Below are 22,835 nucleotides of genomic sequence, written 5' to 3'. Positions count from 1 at the left end.
TCAGGAAAAGCCAATTGAAAGACTCACAATGAATGGTAGATAGATAGATAATAATAGAAGAAAGAAATGAACGGAAAAACGGTCCTTTTCAGGGCCAACTCCTCTCCTTGTGCTGTGACCTTGTCGTGGTGGAGGGGCTTCAGTGACTCAGAGCCTGAGGGTGATGCTGGTGGGGGGTTTAAATCCCTGACAGGTTCAACCATACCAGATTGGTCAGAGGCGAGAGTCCAAACAAACAACAGCAAAGTTCCACTTCTTTTTTTCTTTTCTTTTTCCTTTAGTTATTGTAAATTCCGTACGGATATTTGGCCTTACAACCCAAATATTCTGCATTGTACAGGGCTCCTTGGATCCAAACAATCTCATAATCATAATCACCATAGGGTTGACATCTTGGCTAACTCTTAATCCGCCGCCATTAATTAATAGCGTACTGCCAGGGTTTTATTGCGCGTAACACTTACTTTGAAGAGCCAAATATCCGTAATCGCATGTTACAGTGACAAACTGCTGTGTGTGGTGTCCCCTCAATGTCGTTTCTGAGATACAGGGCTTAGAATGGAAGTGGATGCGTGCGCATTTTCAAAATGGCCGTGGCCACTGTCCTACTTGGTGGTGTTGTGTTAGCGATCAGATCAAAACATGGATTAAAGAATACAAGCCATGGAAAACGAGAGTCTCGAGTCTCGTGTTTTGGCGGGCTAGGGTACTAAGCCCGTTTCTGCCGTGCTCCGTGTTAAGTTATTATCGGACACCACTGGACACGTACACTTGGGGGGCAAGTGACATTTGGAGCTCTCCCTCTATATGCATGCATGATGCACGCACCCCCACAGCTGGTTCAACAATCAGGCTGAACCCCTGTTTTGTCTCAACCGGGCAGTGGTGGAATTAAGAAGTACTCACGTGTTTTACTCGTGAGTAAAAGTATTGGAAACTGGAAATAATCCAGTAAAATACAAATACCTCAAAATTGTATGTAATTTGGTGACCACTGCTTGGGACAGATTTAAATAATGATGTAACCTGTCACTATACCTTAGTTTATTTAATTATGTAACCTGTAACTATAAGTTAGTAGCCTTGCCGAGCCATGAGGCCCATAGGGCAGTAGCCTATCTCCTGTTTCTGTAGCGTGAGGCAGCTTGATGTACAAGTACACCCCCTGGACATGACGCTAGTATGTCGCAGGGACTTACCCCCAATCCAACCCTTGATGCTGAGTGTCAAGCAGGGAGGCACTGGGTCCCATTTTTACAGTCTTTGGTATGACCCGGCCGGGGATTGAACCCCGACCTCCCAGTCTCAGGGCGGACACTCTAACCACAAGGCCACTGAGTTGGTCACCTGTCACTATACCTTAGTTTATTTAAAGATATCAGAAATGGGTCAATTTTCAAACCTGTTCACACGAATAGTAATGCTCATAATAAGTTTGCCCTTTCACGTCCCTCTGTTCCAATCAAGCACATTTCAAGTTGGTTGAAAAACATAAAAGATACACAAAGGAAATCTTTCTGCCTTTCTACAAAAGATCACACTTGTGACAAGTGAGGGGCACTCTTATCATCATGTTAAATCATGTTGCTATATTTATACCTAAAATCTAAAATGATACAGACTGTCCCGGATATAATGTCCCGGATTTAATGTGTTAGACGAAGTGAAATGGCGTGATTTATTTCCTAATAAAAACTGTCTAAGCCAAACACAGCGATGGGGTTGGATCAACCGAATTATGTTTCTCCATAATTACAGTTATGAGACTGAATGCCACAAGCATAATCACAAGCAATTGAACCAAAAAGTAAAAAGCTAACAAAAAACAAAACAAGGCGGTGTTGAATCAAGTTTGTTACTGCACTGCTTATTTCTTGTGTCGACCGGTAGTGTACCATGTTTTCATCATCTATTGTTAATTATTACGGTCGCATGCTTTTTGTTCACGACTTTCTCTTTTTTGTTTTGCAATTCAAGTCTTCTTGACAAGTTCCTTATTCGAAGCTTAAACTCCAGAACTCCAGTCCACCTATGTGTGGACTGTGGAGTGTGGAGTTAAGCCCGACCAGATCTAATTGGTAGCGTTCCACCTCCCGCACAAGCTGACACTCCAGGTCTGTCCATCTAAAACCTCTCACTGCTATCTGTCTGGCAGCGCACCGCACCGGCCCATCGGATCTTCCCGCGGGTGGTGGGTCTGCCATGACGAAGCTGCTTGTGGTTCCTTTCTTTTGAAAATGGCGTCAGAGATGACTTCAAACATGGATGGTGAAAGGAGAACTGTCCCATCAGTTTCTGTTTGAGGGAGCGACCTCCTGGTTGACTGATCAGCAGGATCCCTGTTAGTATTGGCATGCTGAACTCACTTCTGCAGGAATCACACGGTACACCAGGAATGGTGTGCTTAGTGAGGCTCATAATTGAATGAATCCCAAATTAGAACATTATCCTTGTTGACCTTCCTCTCAACTTCAACTCGTTAACCTCCTTGAGACATTTTGTTCCATTTGAAAACCACATCCTGTGCATCACTACAATCTGGCGTAGTCGGCAGGAGCGCGGGGATCCTTGCGTGAGGGACATGAGGGACGTCGTGCAGTGGTCCACGGCGTGAAGTGCGAAGACGCGCTCCAAAGACTGGGAGGGTGATTGTAGCACCGAGCAAGCTATAAACCGGGCCCAGCCCTATTGGCATGGCAGGTTGTGTGTCGGTCTGGCGAGTGGGAGACACTCCTGCGCATCACTACACATGCATGCATGTTGGTATCAGCAGCAAGGAAGCTCTGCTGGATCTGAGGCCAAATAAGTTATTATCAGCATGCTCTAATTAATTTCCGCTCATCTGGTGTCTCTATTTATTTCCCCTTCTGCTGGCTGCAGCAGTTTCGCTCCATTAAATTGAATGATAAAATTGAAAATGATAAAGTATAGTATTCTTCTAGGGCTTCTACTGGTTCTACCGAGTGAAGAAACGCGACACACCCTTGCTGCAGTTGCAGCCAATAGCATTTGTTTCCGGTTGCTATTCGGATTGTTTCTTACAGTCTGGTTGGTATTTAATCCAGAGGTAATCTCAGAGGTTACCCGACAGGAAGCAACCCAACAGGCATTGGTGAGAACGAAGTCTTCCGGTGTGGTTGTGGCGGATTAACAGGAACAGGAGGAGTTATCCGGTGGCTTGTCCAACATGTGAGGCATGTCCAATTTGATGTTGTTGGTCATTTCCTCCATGCTCGTCTTCTGCATGTTCTCCATCCCGGGGAGGGCGGCCGCCAGGCTTCGGAACAGCTCTTTGTCGTTATGACCCGTCTTGGCGCTGGTCTCGGTGAACATGGCGCCCAGCTCCTTGGCCCTCTGCTCTCCCTCCTCGGTGGTGACTTGCCTCTTATCCGCCAGGTCCGTCTTGTTTCCCACGAGCATGATGACGACGTCGCTTCCCCTCTCGCTCCTCACGTAGTCGACCCACTTGGTGGTCTGCTTGAAGGACTGGACGTCCGTGATGTCGTAGACCACCACGGCCACGGTGGAGTCGCGGATGTAGCTGGGGATGAGGCTCCTGAAGCGCTCCTGTCCCGCCGTGTCCCACAGCTGCAGCCGCACCGTCCGGTCGTCCAGGTGGAGCGTCTTCGACAGGAAGTCGATGCCGATCGTGGCCTGGTACGTGTTGTCGAATTTGTCGCTAACGGAGCGCGTGATCAGAGATGTCTTCCCGACGCTCTGCTCACCCAGAAAGACCAGTTTGAATTTCTTCAACGGGCTCCGGAAGTCACTGCCCACGGAGGACATGTTTGTTGAAGCTTCGGAAAGATCCGATGTACGGTATTTTATCTTGCGATGCTGTCAACAGTCACCTCTTATTTGAACACTGCTGCCAGGGTATCCTTGAAGATCCTTCTATTTATCTGTCTCCATGCCTGACGTCACAGTAGTGGCGTCACGCTATAGTGACAACATCCAAATACTGATGTCACAGTTAACTTACATGATATCAGTTTAAGATTGAATTAATCATTATTAATAATTAATTGTGGGTGCTACAGAACTGTGGATATAACCTACCAATGACGAAATGAAATCACGTGCGACACCAAAAAGTGTTAATCCTGACATCTGCACAGCCAGAGAAAGTCTTCTAGTGAGTACATTTCATCTGCTAGCTACACCAGCAATTGTGCATGTGGGCTAATGTTGCAGTACGCGAGAATGAATAAGGGCTGGTATTGTATGGCAGCTATCATAGAAGCATACATGATGTGTATAATGTAAATAATACATTTTAGGTTTCTGTCACTTTTCCCCAAAATCAGTTTCAATAATATGCCTGCCTATAATGTTTGAAGTAGCCTACATCAAACTTTTATGTAATCAGAATCTGCAGTAGTCATTTCATAATCACAAAAAAGTTCAAAAGTTACGGCTATAATCAATCAGAAGCATTTTTAAGTTGGAGACTCTAAATGTTACGTTTGACATTGTCAAATCCTAAACTATGATGAACTTACTATAGGCCTAATGTATTGTTATTATGTTTGTTTATCTATTAGACGGCATGGTAAATAGAAAAACACAATGTTATAGTACATGCTTCACGAGGATGTCAAATGTCGAGGTTAAAAACACAGTTAAGTCTGAGCAGAGGCACCCCCAACTTGGAGCCCTGGTTGGTCGGTTCGGTTCTACAATTTCCTCTACTGTGATGCCTCCCCCCTACCCCCATCTGTGTGTCACAACATTGCACTCCCATCAGGCAGCCAATCCAAACCGTTGATTTCCTCATGTTTCATAACCAGTGGTGGAAAAAGTACTCGCATGTTTTACTTAAGTAATACTGTAATGTAGAAATACTCTGTCTGTCTGTGAGTAAAAGTCCGGAATTCAAAACTCAACTCACTCCACTCACTCAACTCACTCCACTCACTCCACTCACTCCACTGCACTGCAGCTGTCTAATAAAGAACAAGATGCATGTGATAACGCAGAGCTGGCTCCTCTTCATATGGCTGCTTGCTCTGAACCTGGCAAGTGCAGAAGGTAAGACCATGCATTCTCATTCACAGAGCAGATATTGGATCGCTGGTTCTCAAACATTTTCATCATGTCAATTAAGAATCCCCCATATGGAGCCCTATATGAAAATATGTTGTGCAAGGTGAAACCCATACATTTTTGAGGGGCCAAGTCTATGGGATTTAATGTTTGTTTAGGGTACTTAAGATGCAAATAATTTGCCAGCCAAGTCTATGTGGCCGATATAAATACAACTTGAAATTAATTTTGTTTCAACACAAAATGCATTCAAGTCTCGTGGAGGATGATGATGGTGCTGCTCCCCAGCCTTATATTGTATGAATAGTTCACAATAAACACAAGCTTTAATGGATAAGCACACTGTAAACGGTTTTGTTTGCTCAATTGATTACATATTGTTTAGTCAGGCCAAAAGAAACGAGTCCAAATTACTGTAAACATGATTGACCTCAGTGACTGTTAATCTTTGATGAGAAGAAACAGTCAGCCACTGACTAGCTTTGATCCTTCCAAGTTCCAAAAGGAACCCAGCAATATCATCATACAGTAGGCTACATTTTGAAATATTTGCAGGGCACAACAAGACACTTTATGTAGAGCAGAGATCCGACATTGTCCCACCCTAGCCTGAAAAAGCCCATTTTACGGAAATACTCCGGGAAGAAACGTCAGGCAGATCCAGGCTCTAGGGTGGGTGCAGGCCATCTGCCTCGGGCTGTGTCAGAGAGAGAGGGAGGGGGAGAGACAGAGATAAGGGGAGACATAGAGATACAAGCAAGTACAACTAGTAGCAATAAGATATCAAAGATAGCGTTACGTATTGTATACAGTAGTAGCCTATATGATATTCAATGACATTGTGCTCTCACGGTCAATATATTATCAGGCTGAACCTCCTGTGTTGTTTCAACCTCCAGGTCAACTCTAACTCTGTGTGGACTGGTAAAAGAGGCCGTACATACATCTATTTAGTGTCAGGACTACAGTCTGAGTTTTGGGTCTGGGCCTGTCTGTGGGTGTGTCTAAATACAAGATGTTACCTTGTGTGTTTTCTGCTGTTTTATTGCTGATGGTTAAACGGTTCATGAGCTATGCCTAGGTTTGCATTTTCAAATTAGCGCTATAGTGCCACCCTTTGGCCAATAGTTGTGGGCTTCGCGTCATCAACGTTTTGGATAGCCCTCTACCATATTGCCAAATTTTGAAAAAACGACTGCACGGTTAAGCCAGAACTGCAATTTATGGCGGAAGAAAACGAAGAAGGAGAAGAAGAAGAAGAAACATACAAATACAATCAGGGACCCATAGGCCCTTCAGGCTTTGTCCCTTAATAATAATAATGAAAATAAATACAGTCATATTTCTTTAGTTTGACCCTAAACTATCCTATTGCTTTAGTTTGACTTGCTTGCCTTGAATCAAGAATGGTCACTGTCATTTTAGAAAGATGAGATGTGTCTGTCCATTAATTATATGCCATTCGGGATTGTTGATAGTCAGCTGTTTAGCATTGTACACACACATGCCACTGCCTAAGTACACAATGGTGCTCCCAGCTGTATTGTATGAATAATAAAGCTTTAATGGATAAACAAATGGACAAAACAAAATACTGTAAATGGTTTTGTTTGCTCAATTATTGATTACAAATTGTTTAGTCAGGCCAAAAGGGGGAAAGCCAATATCTTCTGCTGCTGCTAAGCATTTCATTTCATACATTCTTTATGGGTTGTTCTTCTTGAAAGTGCAAATGAGCTTGTATGAAAATTTAATTTCACCTACTTTTTTATTTGTTGCTTTGGACGAATCGTTCAATGACAACCTTATGTTTTATGATAATACTGCTTCACTGCTCTTGTCTCTTCACAGTGTCTGGCAATGTCAGGTTGGTGGGAGGATCCAGTCACTGTTTGGGTACAGTCGAGTTGAAACACCAGGGCAAGTGGAGACCAGTGGTTGGTTGGTACGAATGGACCCAGAAGTCATCAAACGTAGTGTGCAGACAGCTGGACTGTGGGTCTGCTGTCTTAACAGAAACCATTATGGATGCTCCAATTCAACCTGTATGGTGGCTTAGATCTAAGTCAGATCTGCTCTGTGATGGATCTGAGTCTTCACTGACAGAGTGTGGAGAAAAGCAGTCCGATACTTCATTTGGCAGACTGAAGGTGACCTGTTCAGGTAACACAAACCATGACTTTAACAATGACATGCCTTTACAGTCTCTTCTTGAATCTATCTAGTGTAGACCAGTGATCCTCAACCTTTTTAATTCCAAGAACCTCCACTTTGATATGCATGAGGCCAAGTGGACATAGTAGGGTGTCTCTGTGATTGTGTTTGTAAAAATGCTCTTTGAAACTATCTCTCTCTCTCTCCCTCCCTCTCTCTCCAGAGTCTTTGAGGTTGGTAAATGGGACTACCGGTAGTTTGTGTTCAGGCAGAGTGGAGGTGAAGTCTGATCAATCGTGGGTCTCAGTGTGTGAAGGTGACTTTGACCAGCAGGATGCAGAGGTGGTCTGTAAGGAGTTAAGCTGTGGGGCTCCTTCGGTCCTCCAGGGGGCGCTCTATGGAGAAGCGAAGGGGCCGATGTCGACCAAAGATTTCCAGTGTAAAGGCAGTGAGTCTGTTCTCATGGACTGTGGAACCTCAGGCTCAACTGGAAACACCTGCTCACCTGACAAGGCTGTTGGACTCACCTGCTCAGGTAAAATACATTCTAAACTTCAGGTTCAGATTATTATTTTATAATGAAGTAATATCGCTTACTCTCTATTTCACTACAAAGTAATATTTTTATGGCTTACTCTCTTGTCTCTGTACAGAGTCTGATGATATCAGGTTGGTGGGAGGAACCAGTCACTGTAATGGTACACTGGAGATCAAATACCAGGGAGAGTGGAGACCAGTGGTTGATTACTTCTGGAACCCGAAGAGATCGGCTGTAGTGTGTAGACAGCTGGACTGCGGCTCTACTGTTTCAACAGAAGGGACTAATGGTCCAGATGTCTCTGTATGGACATCCTCCTCGTCCTGTGTTGGTTCTGAGTCTAAACTGAGCGAGTGTGGAGAACTCAAGCATGAAAGATCCGGTGATAGGCTAGAGCGATCTGTTCAGGTAACATGAACAATTACTTTAACAATAACAATGAATTTTACAGTCTTTTTTTTCACCCATCCCTCCATCTATGTATCTATGATCATAGATGTGTCTGTGATTCTCTCTATCTTAGTGCTTTGTATGATTTATTTGGTATTTTTAATTTGACCCTCTTATCCAGAGCGACCGTAGCCAACATACAACAGGGTAAATACCATTAAGAACAATATAGTGCTGCAAAAAAAACACTCTAAATCTATATAACAGAACATGTGAACAAGTAGCTAACATAGGTCTGTATATTATAGTATCATAAAAGAAAAAAATTACAAGGGACACAAGGAAAGAGGAGTGCTAGACCTAACCTGAAGATGTGAGTTGTCAGTTTATTCTATAACTTGGCAGCCCCCTGGAAGAAGAGACTAGGAAGTGTGGAGTTGTCCAGGGTGTTTTGGGGTGTTCACACATCCTATTAAGTACGGGAAGGGATGTGGTGTTGGGTGATGTCCTATTTATAGGTACTGGGCTGTAATCACAGAAAGAGGATACTTTTAGGCATTTAGGCATGTATAGCAGACACTCTTAATCCAGAGCGATTTACAGTAAACAAGAACAACACGACAATCCATCAAATAGATATAAATAGTCATCCAGGATCAAGCTGAGAGCCTAACATCTGTCTAACTTTGTTCTAAATGTATATATATTTTGGCCTAAGCCTCTGTACTCTCTGGACTGTTAGATGTGGACTATAGTGAGGACTGAGGAAAATGATGATTTATTTTCTTATGTTCTCCTCTATCCTCCCTTCCTTCTCTGCAGAGTCTGTGAGGTTGGTGAATGGGACTAGTTTGTGTTCAGGCAGAGTGGAGGTGAAGTCTGATCAGTCGTGGGTCTCAGTGTGCGAAGGTGACTTTGACCAGAAGGATGCAGAGGTGGTCTGTGGGGAACTTGGCTGTGGGGCACCCTCAGTCCTCCAGGGGGCGCTCTATGGTGAATCAAACGTTCCAATGTCAGCCAAAGAGTTCAAGTGTAAAGGCAGTGGGCCTCATGCGCCAACCGTTCTTAAGAAGTTCTCAAGAGAAAATTTGTTCTTAGACCCACTTAGGAAGTTTTTAAGAAGGTTTTGGGATCCCTCAATCTTTTCTTAGCTGTGATTTGTTCGTAGGTAAGAACAGAATCTACGCACACTGTGGAGCACTCTTAGGGTGCCTTTTTCGTTCTTAAGTGCAATCTGAAAACATAAAGGAAAAACAGCGCCATCTGCATGATGCTCAAAGTTTGGTCTGAGGACCTCAAGGGGTCCTTGAGGAAGTTCCAGGCAGTCCACAGCAAAATATGGAACATTAACCACTTTAATCCCATTTTATACTTTGAAAATAGCCAATCTACAAGCTCACAAACGCGTCCCATTACTGCCCATTTTGAGCTTGTAGATCGGCTATTTTCGAAACATTTTGATAAATCTTCAAAACATTTCCCTAGCAGAAAATATTTTCATATGGGGGTCTGCCGAATGCATGTCAATTTGGGGGTCCTTGACATGAAAATGTTTGAGAACCACTGGTTTAGAGTTTACAACCCAACCCAAACAAACACACCATACCCACCACATAACCCCAGTTGACTATTGTGAGATAAATAATAAAATACATTCATGAATATTGAAAATATTGAATTGAAATATTGAAAATATGAAAATTTCTGTTCACTTCAGTACCTTCACAGTATTATTATTTTTTAATGTTTGGAGTTTGGTGTTCCACCATATTTAGACTTTAGTTTAGGTATTCTTGACTTCACTCAACTTTATTTCTATGTGTGAGGTCCTGTGATTTCTGTGTGCTGCAATCACACACAGGTGTGACTGCAGGCAAGGCCATGGAGTCATGCAAAACCACACCCACCTGGGTGGACACAGGTAGGAAAGTGAATTCCCAATGCCTTATATGGGATTGGTGGGGCGGTTCCCTATGGTAATTAGGATGCTAATTAGGATATGTGGGGCGTCTACCTATGATAATTTGAATGAACTGGCACACCCCTTCAAGTTACGAGGATTTGTATTCATCATCATAAGAACATGCTTACGAACAATTCTGCCTACTTAAGAACGTTTCATGAATCTGACTGGACTGCTCTTAGGAATTCACTTAGGAAGAAATGTAAGAGGAAAAGTTAGGAACTTATTGGCGCATGAGGCCCAGTGAGTCTGCTCTCCTTAACTGTGGAACATCAGCCTCAACTAGAAACACCTGCTCTCTTGACAAGGCTGTTGGAGTCACCTGCTCAGGTAAAAGGCAAACTATAGTTATTGGTTGGATTATTGTTTTATAATGGAAGTAATAGTACGATTTACTGCTTACTCTCTCATCTAGAGCCTGATGATGTCAGGTTGGTGGGAGGATCCAGTCGCTGTAATGGTACACTGGAGATAAAATACCAGGGAGAGTGGAGACCAGCACAAGCAACTGGATATGACATGGGCCGACTCTCAGCTGTAGTGTGTAGAGAGCTGCGATGTGGCCGCGTTGTTCGCAAAACAAGCAAAAGTGGCTCCACATTTCGGAGAGTATGGCGGATTACCTGGGCCTGTGTTTGGTCTGAGACTTCACTGAGGGAGTGTGGAACAAGGTTGTCTACTTCTTCCTTTGACAGATATGAGCTGATCTGTTCAGGTAATGCAAACAGCAACTTAGACCATACTCTCTTATTATTTAGTATCTTTTGTTCAGTTTTTAATTTAATCTCTGAATTCATCCATTCTGATCATCACAAGCTTTTATAGTAGTTATATTCCAAAATAAGCCAATATTTATTAGCCTGGTTCCAGCCCCTGAATCACTAGCCACGGCCATTGAAAAATGTGTTCTGGGAAATTCGGGTCTGGTGACTATAGAGTCAATCAGCGCCGTTTCAACTCGATGACGCCCTATTAATTGAAATAAAAATCCGGCGACCCCAAGGATCAATTAATAGATATAAAATTGATAAAAACGGGGAAAGGCCAATACTGTATCTATAAATTCCTTCAATAACCCAGTTGGGAGATCAAATACCTTAAATGAGTGAAGTGCCCTTTAAATCTTGAATGACAGTCACTGTACCATAAAAAAATAGAAGGATACCTTAAAAAACGATTTGGAGACAGACGAAATAAAGTTCTGAGAGGAAGTTTAAGGTTTTAACTGTAATTTTTAGTAGGTAATAAAGTCAATTTACATAGAGAATGTGCTACATGGTTCAGATAATAATAGTACAATACATCACTATAATTTAGAGTATTCAATTGTTCCAATATGGATCCGAACTGAACCTTTCACAGTATCTTCCTGGCTTATACTGCCGATCACGTCAGTTGTTGATAAACGTTCATTGGCTCAATAGAGCAATATCCCACGGTGGCGCTGGTTGTCGAGCGCTCATTGGACCAGCACATGGATGATGAGACTGGTATTGTGACATCTTCCTTGGTTCCGTCATTGAGGGCCATAGACCGGGAAAGCACAGAGGCTGGCGTTGCTATGGCAACCTGAAGATAACATTCTTTCCCTGCTAGCTGTAAACTTTCGACAGAGAGAAATACTCCTATCTACTTTCTCACTAGGCACCAAGGTCAAATACATGTCTCAAATCAAAATAGGCCTCTCAGTATGCGAGTTAACTTGACTGGGGACAGACAGTATGGAGACCGAATAAGGAGTCAACAAGATATAAGATATTAAATCTGAATGTGGTGTCAGGAAATCCATAATATAAATATGATAAAATAATATAAAGGATAAGATGAACAATCCTGTGTAAACAGGCAGTAGGCTATGAGTAAAATGATGATAAAAGGACAGGATGACAAAATATGATCTATATGGAACACGGTCTGGGCCAAAATTCTATCTGTGTTGACCAACAGAATATGATGGAGTGGCCAACTGGACATGACGTGTAAACAACATGTCAGAATTTATCTAACACCTATGATAAATTGTTTCTTTACAGAAACGACAGGTTTTAGAAATGTCATCACCCGACATATTTTACAATGAAAATTCAAATGGAGTGTCAAGCTAAATATTTATTGTATTTTTGCCCATTGTTATAATCACAGTTAAAAAACTACCCAGAAAAAATATATACATTATTTCTAATAGATGATTAAGATGTATGACAAGTAGGCCTACAACTCAAAAGTTGTCGAAGGTTAGTAACAAAAGTGTCATGCTTGCTTAAAATGCCAAAGATTTATTTGCTGAAACAGATGATTAGTGAGCGCACAAGCTTCATCAGATACAATGACATGAACTGTCCTGTTGCCTGTCATTCATTTCAATGTCTTTTTACACCCTCTATCTTCTCTACTCCAGGGCCCTGAACATATCACATGGCCAGCAGGGGGAGCTATGGAAGGAAAGATCGGTCAAAGAGAGCTCTAATGACACTTCAGATAATACTTCAGCTGTGGGTCTCAAAGTGGCTTATGGCTTTCATGGGAATTCGCTGTCTCTCTTTTATACAGCCCTGTAGAGTGTAGCCTATACAAAGCAGCCATTTGAAAAGCCAATGTGCAAGCTTACAATTTGTCACAAGCTTGTAGATCTCCTATTTTCAAAATATGTTTTATACATTTGAAAACTTGTGAATTGGACATTCTGCATAATGAGTACTTTCTACATTTCCATACCAATACTATTGTACTTTTACTCAAGTAAATTTTGACTCATACACTGAGTTGGCAGTGCCCAGATTTAAACCCATGACTCTGTGGTCCAAAGGCAAGAGCTCTACCAACTTAGCTATCTGGACACAATTAGCTGTAAACAGCATAATCATTCAGTGTTTTTAACAATCATGTGGTTTTGTTTTTAGATGGACTGCACAGGGGACAGGTGTTAATTATGTGTTTGGCAGACTGTTCAGGCTCACCACATTCATATATACTGTCTTTAGATATTGTTTTATGAACACAGTAGGCTAATAGAATAAAAGCAACACAGCACATTTATTTAACCAATAAATGTTATTTCTGTATTTTATTAATTTCTAACATTACAAGAAAAAGATTTCCTGACGCCACATTCAGATTTAATATCTTATATCTTGTTTACTCCTTATTCGGTCTCCATACTGTCTGTCCCCAGTCAAGTAAACTTGCCATAATGAAAGGTCTATTTTGATTCGAGACTACATGTATTTGACCTTGATGCCTAGTGAGAAAAGAGATAGCTGCTCAGTGGGAGTCAGGGAGTGTTTCTCTCTGTCGAAGGTTCACAGTGCAGGGAAAGTTATCAACAGGTTGCCTGGCAACGCCAGCGTCCACGCTCTCCCGGCTTGAGGCGACATCAATGATACCAGTCTCATCATCCATGTGCTGGTCCAATGAGTGCTCGACAACCAGCACCACCGTGATCTGCAGTATAAGCCAGGAAGATACTGTGAAGAGGTTCAGTTCGGATCCATATTGGAACAATTGAATACTCTAAATTATAGTGATGTATTGTACTATTATTATTATTATTATTATCTGAACCATGTAGCACATTCTCTATGTAAATTGACTTTATTACCTACTAAAAATTACAGTTAAAACCTTAAACCTCCTCTCAGAACTTTATTTCGTCTGTCTCCAATTCGTTTTTAAGGTATCCTATTTATTTATGGTACAGTGACTGTCATTCAAGATTTAAAGGGCTAATCACTCATTTTTAAGGTAAATACAGCACGGTATTTGGTCTCCCTGCTGGGTTATTGAAGGTATATATTTACAGTCCTTTCTAATTAGCATTACAGAATAGATATAATTTATTTTTATCCATTAATTGGCCTTTCGCCATTTTTATCAATTTTATATCTATTAATTGATCCTTGGGGTCGCCGGATTTTTATTTCCATTAGTCTCAAGTGAGTGTTCCGTTTACAAGGACAGGAAACTAAACCAGTTCAGGTCATGACTCCAAACATTTGAACCAATTAAATCCTATAGGCTCTAAAGTAGGCTACTTCAGCACTGTTCAATAGCAAAAATAGACAATTTACAAGTTCATGACACACCAAAGTCATGAGCTTGTAAATCTTCTATTTCTGCTCACTTTCTGCCAAATATGTGACAAATGTCCCTCAAGATTTGATTCATTTGTTGCCTATTTTTTGCAGAATCCTGAGCTATAGTGACTTTCCCCAAATTAGGGAATACAGGGTGAAACCTTCTGCCACAGTTGTTGCAGATATCTCCCATGGGTAATTGGTTGCCATTATTCACAATGTATGATATTCCAAAAATGCAGAAACGACAAAAGTGCAAGAGTCAGTAAATGCAAACAACATTTATACTTTATAAATATCAACTATAATTATATATATATATATATATATATATATATATATATAATTGATATTTTTCTTAACATCACCAACTTCAATTAGGTCTGGGATCTAAGCTGTGTGTTAAGTTAAGACCATTAATCAACCCTGTGCACTATAGCCTACTAGGCCTATAGCAATTGGTACAGCTAGTGTACCACTAGTCTAGTCATTGGCTGCATTCAGTAACTAAGTGCCTTCCTTAAGTATACAAGTGCTTATTGTTTGAAATACACCGTACACTATTGTCGTACTTTTACTTTACTTAAAATGGCGGGATATCTGAGGGCGGAGCTTACTAGTCGAAGTGACAGATGTGTTCCCCATGAGCCAAAGAACATGACTGGAAACAAGTGCCATGACTTTTTACCAAACAAGGCACGAGTTACGCCTGTTCAAAGGTTTCATTTTCAAAAAATGCTATAGCGCCTCCTTTTGGCCAATTGGAATAAGGCTGGTTTCAGTTGCATTTGGCATGACCCTCTACCATACTGTAAAGTTTCATAAGCATATGACACTGTATTGTGGGCAAAAGAAGAAATTTCGCAAAACAGCAATTTTCATTGGCTCATAAAACCTTAATTTCTTTCACTTACAAAACAGTACTATAGATTCCCTTGTCCGTATAGGTCCAAAGTTCACTAGGATCATAAGTAAACTAAGAACCTATCATCTAACAGTAGTAGAATATCCATACATTCTCCACTCCCATCAGGCAGCCAATCCAAACTGTCCACTCACTCACTCATATGGGGGAGGGACTAAAACATATTAGACATTTCCTCCTAAACTCCACAGTGCACTGCTGTCTAATGAAGAACAAGATGGCTGCATGTGATAACGCAGAGCTGGCTCCTCTTCATATGGGTTCCTTCTCTGAACCTGGCAAGTGCACATGGTAAGACCATGCATTCTCATTTACAGAGCAGATTGGATTGCCGGTTCTCAAACATTTTCATGCCAACAATAGAGCTATCTAGGAGCTGTTTAGAATTGTACACACGTTGTACTGCCCACAGCACACAATGGATCTCCCAGCTGTATGGTACTATGAATATTTCACAAGCTTTATGTATAAGCATACTGCAAATGGTTGTGTTTGCTCAATTGATTACTGTGCCAATGACTATGCAATGAAAAATACTTTTACATGAGTACTCTTCTTTAGTCAGTCCAAAAGGAATCAAGTCCAAATATATACTGAACATGAGTGACCTCATAGTGATCACAGTTAATCTTTGAAGAGAAGAAACGACCACTGACTATATTTGATCCTTCCAAAAACAAACCAGCATGCAATATATATCATCATACATGTTCAAACATTTGCATGTCTGTTTTGGATTCAATCCAATTGTAATAAAGTGTCAAATCACAATATGACACTTGTAACAGATACCAGACATTGACCCACCCTGAGCAAGCAATCTTTGTGACATTGACAAAAAAAAAGAAGAAGAAAACTCTCCCTTAACTTGAAGAAATGCCAGGCTCATTTTGTCAGAACCCAGGCTCGGCTAATCCACCATACATCCCGAAATGTGGAGCAACATGTGTTTTTCCCAAGAACACGGCCACAGTGCAGGCCACAGTTGCAGCGCTCACTTTTGCAGCTGTAAGTCTGTAGTCTCTACACACTTTACATGCTTACTCTCTTGTCTCTGCACAGAGTCTGGTGATATCAGGTTGGTGGGAGGAACCAGTCACTGTACTGGTACATTGGAGATGAAATACCAGGGAGAGTGGAGACCAGTATCTGCTGATTACTTCTGGAACTGGAAGAGATCAGATATAGTGTGTAGACAGCTGGACTGTGGCTCTATTGTTTCAACAGTGCAGCGTAATGGTACAGTTGTCTCTGTATGGCAGTTTAGATCCCCCTGTGTTGGTTCTGCGTCTAACCTGAGCGAGTGTGGAAGAATCTATCGTGGAAGATCCGATGAGAGGCTGGAGCTGATCTGTTCAGGTAACACAAACAATTAGACTTCAATAATGACTCATCTTTACAGGCTTTTTATTATTTATATGGGATGTGAATTATCGATTAATGCATTAATAGTTAATTGATACGTTTTGATAAGCTTATCGATCGATTAACCGGTTATATTAGTTGATAAGTAAATCTTAATTTTCCTCAATGACTAACATACAAATTTACATTTTGCTGATATACAGAAATAATACAAAATGAATATTATATTCCTTAATCAAATATTTAACCATTAACGATACAGGGCCAGGCAATGGCATCTTTGTACGTGCGTTCCTCGGCCACATGCGTGCGCAGACAGCATTAACTTTAACAGATTAATTTCTTAACAGCGATTTAATCGATTAAAGATTATCTATTAAGATTCCTAATATGTATGCTTTGGATTTTTTCTCCCTTTATTGATAGATAGGCCTACAGTAGACTGACAGGGAGACATGGGAAGTGACACTCAGCAAAGGTCATCGGGATTGGGAGTCAAACCTGCTATACACGCTGTCAGGGGGCATTAGCAGCCTAGGTGCCCAGACGACTACGCTAGCCGCCAGGGCCCTATCTAGCCTTTCTTTCTGACCTGCTGTTTGTGTGATTTTCTCTGTTTTTCTGCTTTGTACAATGTTTTTCTTGCAAGTGTAAAATCAGAGAAAATGACATGAACCCTATAGCCAACAGCCAACACTGTAAAATAGTCACATAAGTAGAGTGCATAAAGAACAATGAAGTGCTGCAAAAACTAAAACTAAATAACAGAACATGTGAACAAGTAGCGAACATAGATCTGTATGCTACTAGAAGCTTGCTTGCCTGCGATGCACTCACGTCTAATACCGGGTGTCTATGTGGTAGTGCGATCTAAGTGAGACACACATAAGTAGAGTGCATAAAGAACAATGAAGTGCTGCAAAAACTATAACTAAATAACAGAACATGTGAACAAGTAGCGAACATAGATCTGTATGCTACTAGAAGCTTGCTTGCCTGCGATGCACTCACGTCTAATACCGGGTGTCTATGTGGTAGTGCGATCTAAGTGAGACACACACACAAACCGTACATTTTGTGCGTCCGCTGTGGATCTCACCGCAGTTCTAGGAAAGCCCCGCTGTGATTGGCCAACGTTGAATAAAGCTGGGTTGAAAACGCAGAGGTAAAGTCAGTGATGTATCATGGCCACAAAGTACAGGCGTAATTCGGGCACTTCCGCATACTACTTTGGTGCTCAACGTGCACCAAAGAATGTGGGCGTGGAATTTAGATAATTGTAATAATAGATAGTATCATAAAAGGAAAAAAAAACGTGTGAACTGTGAAGTGAGGGGCGCTCTTATCATCATACATCACATTCCATGCTCAGCCAATCAAATCATCACAAAAGTAATTCCGGCCAATCACTTTTCTGACCTCACTTTTATCTTCAATATGTACTTTGCCCAATCAAATCACCGCTATGGGGTGATCAGCCAATTACAAGCCAATGTTTCAAACATTGGCTTTCCGGGTGTGTGTGAACACAAACATTATGTTTGTGTTCACACACACCCGGAAAGCTGGGCATAGGAGGGGCTAGCACCCCTCAAAAACAAATGACATGGGGCACAAGGAAAGAGGAGTGCAAGGGTGTGAAGTGAAACGTTTTCAGAGCTTTGCAGCCCCTTTAGAAGAGACTAAAAGATGTGTGGAGTTGGCATGCAGGGTGTTTTTGGGTGTCAGGACATCCCGTGTTAGCTGAGCTAAGTAGAGGGAAGGGATGTGGGCAGGGACGGATTAACCCCACAAGGGCCCCTGGGCCGGTACATTTTTTGGGGCCCCCCCTAGCGCGCGTGCGTGCAGAATGTTCGAGGTTTTTTGTGTTTTTATCATTTTTTTTACCTAAATTTAACAAAATCAATGGCCAATGAAGGTCCCCAGGAGCTTTTTTCAGGGCCTCAAACCCATTACAGGGCTTTACATTTTCCCAGAAGGGCCCCTGAGAGCCAAGGGCCCCTGGGCCACGGCCCCATTGGCCCAATGGCTAATTTAGCCCTGGATGTGGGGTTGGATGATGTGCTGTAGGTAGTGGGGTTGTAAACACTAAAGAGATTAGATGAAACAGCTGGTGGTGGAGTATGGAGGGAGTCCTGTTGCCTGTCAGACTTCTGTAGAGTTTTAGATGTGGACTGGTGATGATAATTATGATTTATTTCCTCATGTGCTAATCATTTAAACTTTCTCCATCTTTCATCCCTCTCTGCAGAGTCTGCAAGGTTGGTGGATTGGACTAGGCAATGTTCAGGCAGAGTGGAGGTGAAGTCTAATCAGTCCTGGGTCTCAGTGTGTGAAGGTGACTTTGACGAGCAGGATGCAGAGGTGGTCTGTAGGGAGCTTGGCTGTGGGGCTCCTTCACTCCTCCAGGGGGCGCTCTATGGTGAGGCAAAGGCTCTGATGTTGACCAAAGAGTTCCAGTGTAAAGGAAATGAGTCTGCTCTCCTGAACTGTGGAACATCAAGCTCAACTAGAAACACCTGCTCTCCTGACAAGGCTGTTGGACTGATCTGCTCAGGTAAAAGACAAACTATAGTCATCGTTTGGATTATTGTTTTATAATGGAAGTATAATACCTTTTTCCTGCTTAATCTCTCGTTTCTGTCCAGAGCTTGTTGATGTCAGGTTGGTGGGAGGATCCAGTCGCTGTAATGGTACACTGGAGATAAAACACCTGGGAGAGTGGAGACCAGCACAAGCTATGACAAGATATGACTTGGACCGGCTCTCAGCTGTAGTGTGTAGAGAGCTTCGCTGTGGCCATATTCTTGGCAAAAGAGATAGACGTACCTCCACATTTCAGGATGTATGGTGGATTAGCCGGGCATGTGAGATCTCGCTGAGAGATTGCGGAACAAGGACGTCTACTTCTTCCTTTAACAGATATGAGCTGATCTGTTCAGGTAATACAAACAGAACCTTATACCATAATCTTTATGGTTCTTATTATTTAGCATATTTTTTTATTTAATTAAACAGGAAAACTGTCTCATCACCGGCCGCGTGTGTCTCTATGTATGTATGTATGTATGTATTTGGTTAAAATGGGTAAGGTTTTAAAAAAGGCAAAAGCATGCTCTGTTGCACTGGCCTAAAAGTGGGTCCTCTAAAACTGCTTCAACTTCTGAGAATGTGTTTGGTTCATTAGCCACCAGATGGCATACCTTATAAGTATGTATGTATGTCTGTATGTCTGTATGTATGTATGTATGTATTTAAAAGGGGGGCTTTTTTGTAAAATCCCAGCCTACAATACCTTCATATATTTAAAATCCAATGTATTAATTGGAATAATTAATTAATGCGGTCGGAGTACAGTACAGTATGAGTAGTACAGTACAGTACAGTACAGTACAGTACAGTACAGTACAGAGTACTTTGTTAGGGTTAGGCTACTGTACAGTGTTAGGGCTACTGCCAAAAGCCTGAGTAGATGATAAAATGACAAAAAAATCTTTTGAAAGTGAAATATCGCCATTTTATTTAGGACGGGAACCCCTTTTGGGTTTTTGCCCTTAAGATGGGAGCCCATTTTTGGGTTCTTGTTTCTAATGGTGCATTTATATACATAGTACCTTTATCCAAGGTGCTTTATACATGTATAGATTGTGCATTACATTCACCCATTCACACACCGATGACAGAGGAAACCATGCAAGGCACCAACCTGCACATCGGGAGGAATTACGGGTTCAGTCTCTTGCTCAAGGACACTTCGACACTAACTCTGGGGGAGCCCGGGTTCAATCTGGCAACCTTGCGGTTCCCATCTGGCCAGTACAGTATATAGCAATATAACATTTTTGTAATTTTTGAATAAATATTTGTTATGTTACATTTGTGACCTCAACCGTCCATCGTCGGTCCATGGTCCACACATTCTCTCTATAGGCACTATATCATGATATATATTGTCTCTGTCGGGTGGAAAGTGAAACCTCATATTTATTGTCCGAAACTGTTACTTTTCAGGAACCTCAAATGTATACCAACAAGTTCGTTTCGAGCCACGTTTCGAGCTTGTGGATCTGCTTTTGTGTGAAGCTGTATTGTAATCAAGTATGGTGTTAATTTACAAAAGAACACAAAAAGTTAGAATATGGAGACGAGGTTTCTGCCCCACAACAACAATATACAAAGAAAGATACATAGATGGCTGATGTTTTGAAGCTCTCTCTCTCTCTCTCAGAGGATGAGGGGTCACCATGGGTAGGGGAGAAGAGATGTGACATGTGCCGGTTCGGGGCCGAGTGTGACCATGACGCATATGATGTTTGGTGAGTTTATGCACGCACGCACGCACACACGCACGCACACACGCGGACAAACACAAATCCTTGTTTCATCATAACTGGCCATGATTTGACCGGATTTATAGGAGTGGAGGCCCCTGGGCTAGAGTAATTTTGGAGGGCCCCCGGGCCCTTACTGCCACACGGCAAGCTGTGCAGACGTTCGCTGCATCCCACCCAGTTTTACCCAGTGGTAAATCCAACCCTGAGCTTTGTCTAATGTCTAAGTATTAAAATGGATCCCTTATGGGTACATTTCTTAAGCTCTCTGGGGTCAAATTAACACATTTGCAGTGCATAATGTCATGTAAAGTAATGAAGAAGAAAAGACCATTAGGGGCTACTATGTCAAAAGTAACCAACAAGGGCCTGGGCTGGCCCAGCGGTCCAGGCACCTAGGCTGGTAATTCAGCCTGACAGTGTGTTGCGGGTTCGGGTCCTGATCCTCTGACGACCTTTGCTGCGTGTCTTCCCCCCATCTCTCTCCCCCCTTCCTCTCAAACTACTGTAATCTATCAACAAAGGCAAAAATCCCCAAAAAATATCTTTTAAAAGAAAAAGTAACCAACAAACGAAACACTGCTAGAGCTGTGGTTCTCAAAGTGGGGTCTGGGGACCCCCACAGGGGTCGGCAACAACACCCTAGAAATCATTTTCAACCGACTATTTGAAAATAGCCCATCATGCACGTATGGTATTGCGAGCTTGTAGATCTGTGTGTGTGCGTGTCCAGGTGTCTGTGCAACATTGACTGCAGGAACGAAAGCTTCGACCCCGTGTGTGCGTCGGACGGACGCTCTTATGCCAATCCCTGCTAAGTGAGGAAGGCCAGGTGTATGAAACAGCAGCACATAGTGGCCAAATACCCTGGCAAATGTCGAGGTCAGTGTCAGTCCTCTAACGCACGCACGCACGCACGCACACGCACACGCACACGCACACGCACACGCACACACGCACACAAACATTCAGCATGGGCACACTTGAACTTCCATGCGCGGACAGAAGAAGCTGTGTTTTACGTCATTTCCGAGTTTTTAGACAGCTGGTGGATGGAAATTAAGCTCCACCCATTGGGGCAAGCTTTTCCGGGAATCTGGCCGACCCGGCAATTTGCTGGGTGGAGCTTAATTTTCCATCCACCAGCTGTTTTTTTATTATTATTTCAAAACATTATTAAATCAAAATTAATTTAAATTTATAGTTGTTCTAGAGTTGGTCTACATATCAATCAATTATATATTATATACAGTATGACCATGGATATGGTCTAAAATGTTCATTTCAACAGGTCTTTAAGAGGCCTATGTGATGTGATTTCTTTAAACATCTGAAAAGAGGGTAGTAATAGTGAGCTGAGCACACAAGCAAGCGTCATCAGATACAATGACATGAACTGTCCTGTTGCCTGTCATTCATTTCAATGACTTTTTACACCCTCTATCTTCTCTACACCAGGGCCCTGAACATATCAAATGGCCAGCAGGGGGAGCTATGGAAGGAAAGATCGGTCAAAGAGAGCTCACTTCAGATAATAGGCTAATTAGTTCAACTGTGGGTCTCAATTAAACAAAAGTGGCTTTTGATATTGTCACTCTTGGATGGAACCTTGTGTGTTGAAAAATATTGCATGTATGCTCTGATGAAGGTCCGATAGACTCAAAGCAAAGTGAAATACTGCATCCAAGTGTGCAGAAATCTCCCTTAACATCCCTTAACATCTCCATTGGTGTGCCTTTAAAAGGAAAGAATTGCAGTGGAAAATGTATTTATTTGCTCTCTCTTTTTTTTTTTACTTCCTTTAGGCTGTAGAAAGCCCTGTCTGTGCGCGTTGCAGCTGTAAAAGCCCTCTTCAGGCAAGATACCGTTCTCGTTCTGCACCAGCAACGCTGTGCTGTGGGCTGCTATTTACAATCAGTAGTCTCGCGTACTAGCCAGAAAACTCAATGCTAATATGCTGGGAAATAAAATAGCATCTGCACAACTGTGAGTTTCCCTCAAAATGGTTTCAAAATAAATATATATATTTTTTAATTGACTTTTTGTACGC

At 42.1% G+C, this 22,835-nt stretch overlaps 2 protein-coding genes across 4 annotated transcripts; one reads left to right on the top strand and one right to left on the bottom strand.

The window, feature by feature from the left end:
• Positions 1-3,147: 3,147 nt before the first annotated feature.
• On the bottom strand, positions 3,148-3,786 carry LOC306915004 (ras-related protein Rab-6B-like; the record flags this gene model as incomplete). Its single annotated transcript, XM_079492246.1, has 1 exon — positions 3,148-3,786. One exon carries the CDS (start codon positions 3,784-3,786, stop codon positions 3,148-3,150), a length of 639 nt encoding a protein of 212 aa, XP_079348372.1.
• Positions 3,787-4,958: 1,172 nt separating this feature from the next.
• LOC306915555 (scavenger receptor cysteine-rich type 1 protein M130-like) lies at positions 4,959-22,819 on the top strand. 3 transcript variants are annotated; one of them, XR_013788841.1, is made up of 7 exons: positions 15,268-15,380; positions 16,357-16,448; positions 18,706-19,011; positions 19,103-19,396; positions 20,683-20,770; positions 21,519-21,667; positions 22,244-22,819. XR_013788841.1 is itself a non-coding variant. In XM_079492946.1 (6 exons), exons 1-6 carry the CDS (start codon positions 4,962-4,964, stop codon positions 22,326-22,328), a joined length of 1,140 nt encoding a protein of 379 aa, XP_079349072.1. In that variant the 5' UTR covers positions 4,959-4,961; the 3' UTR covers positions 22,329-22,819. The 3 variants fall into 3 exon arrangements, 1 of the variants encoding a protein (XP_079349072.1); XR_013788842.1 differs by having other exon boundaries at positions 15,285-15,380; positions 16,152-16,448; XM_079492946.1 differs by lacking the exons at positions 15,268-15,380; positions 21,519-21,667 and adding an exon at positions 4,959-5,031 and having other exon boundaries at positions 16,152-16,448.
• The last annotated feature ends 16 nt before the right edge of the window (positions 22,820-22,835 follow it).

This window comes from Electrona antarctica, assembly GCF_951216825.1.
Source record: "Electrona antarctica genome assembly, chromosome: 22".
Classification (NCBI taxonomy): domain Eukaryota; kingdom Metazoa; phylum Chordata; class Actinopteri; order Myctophiformes; family Myctophidae; genus Electrona; species Electrona antarctica.
The sequence above is the reverse complement of the archived record's forward strand: the minus strand, read 5'-3'. Positions and strand labels throughout refer to the sequence as shown.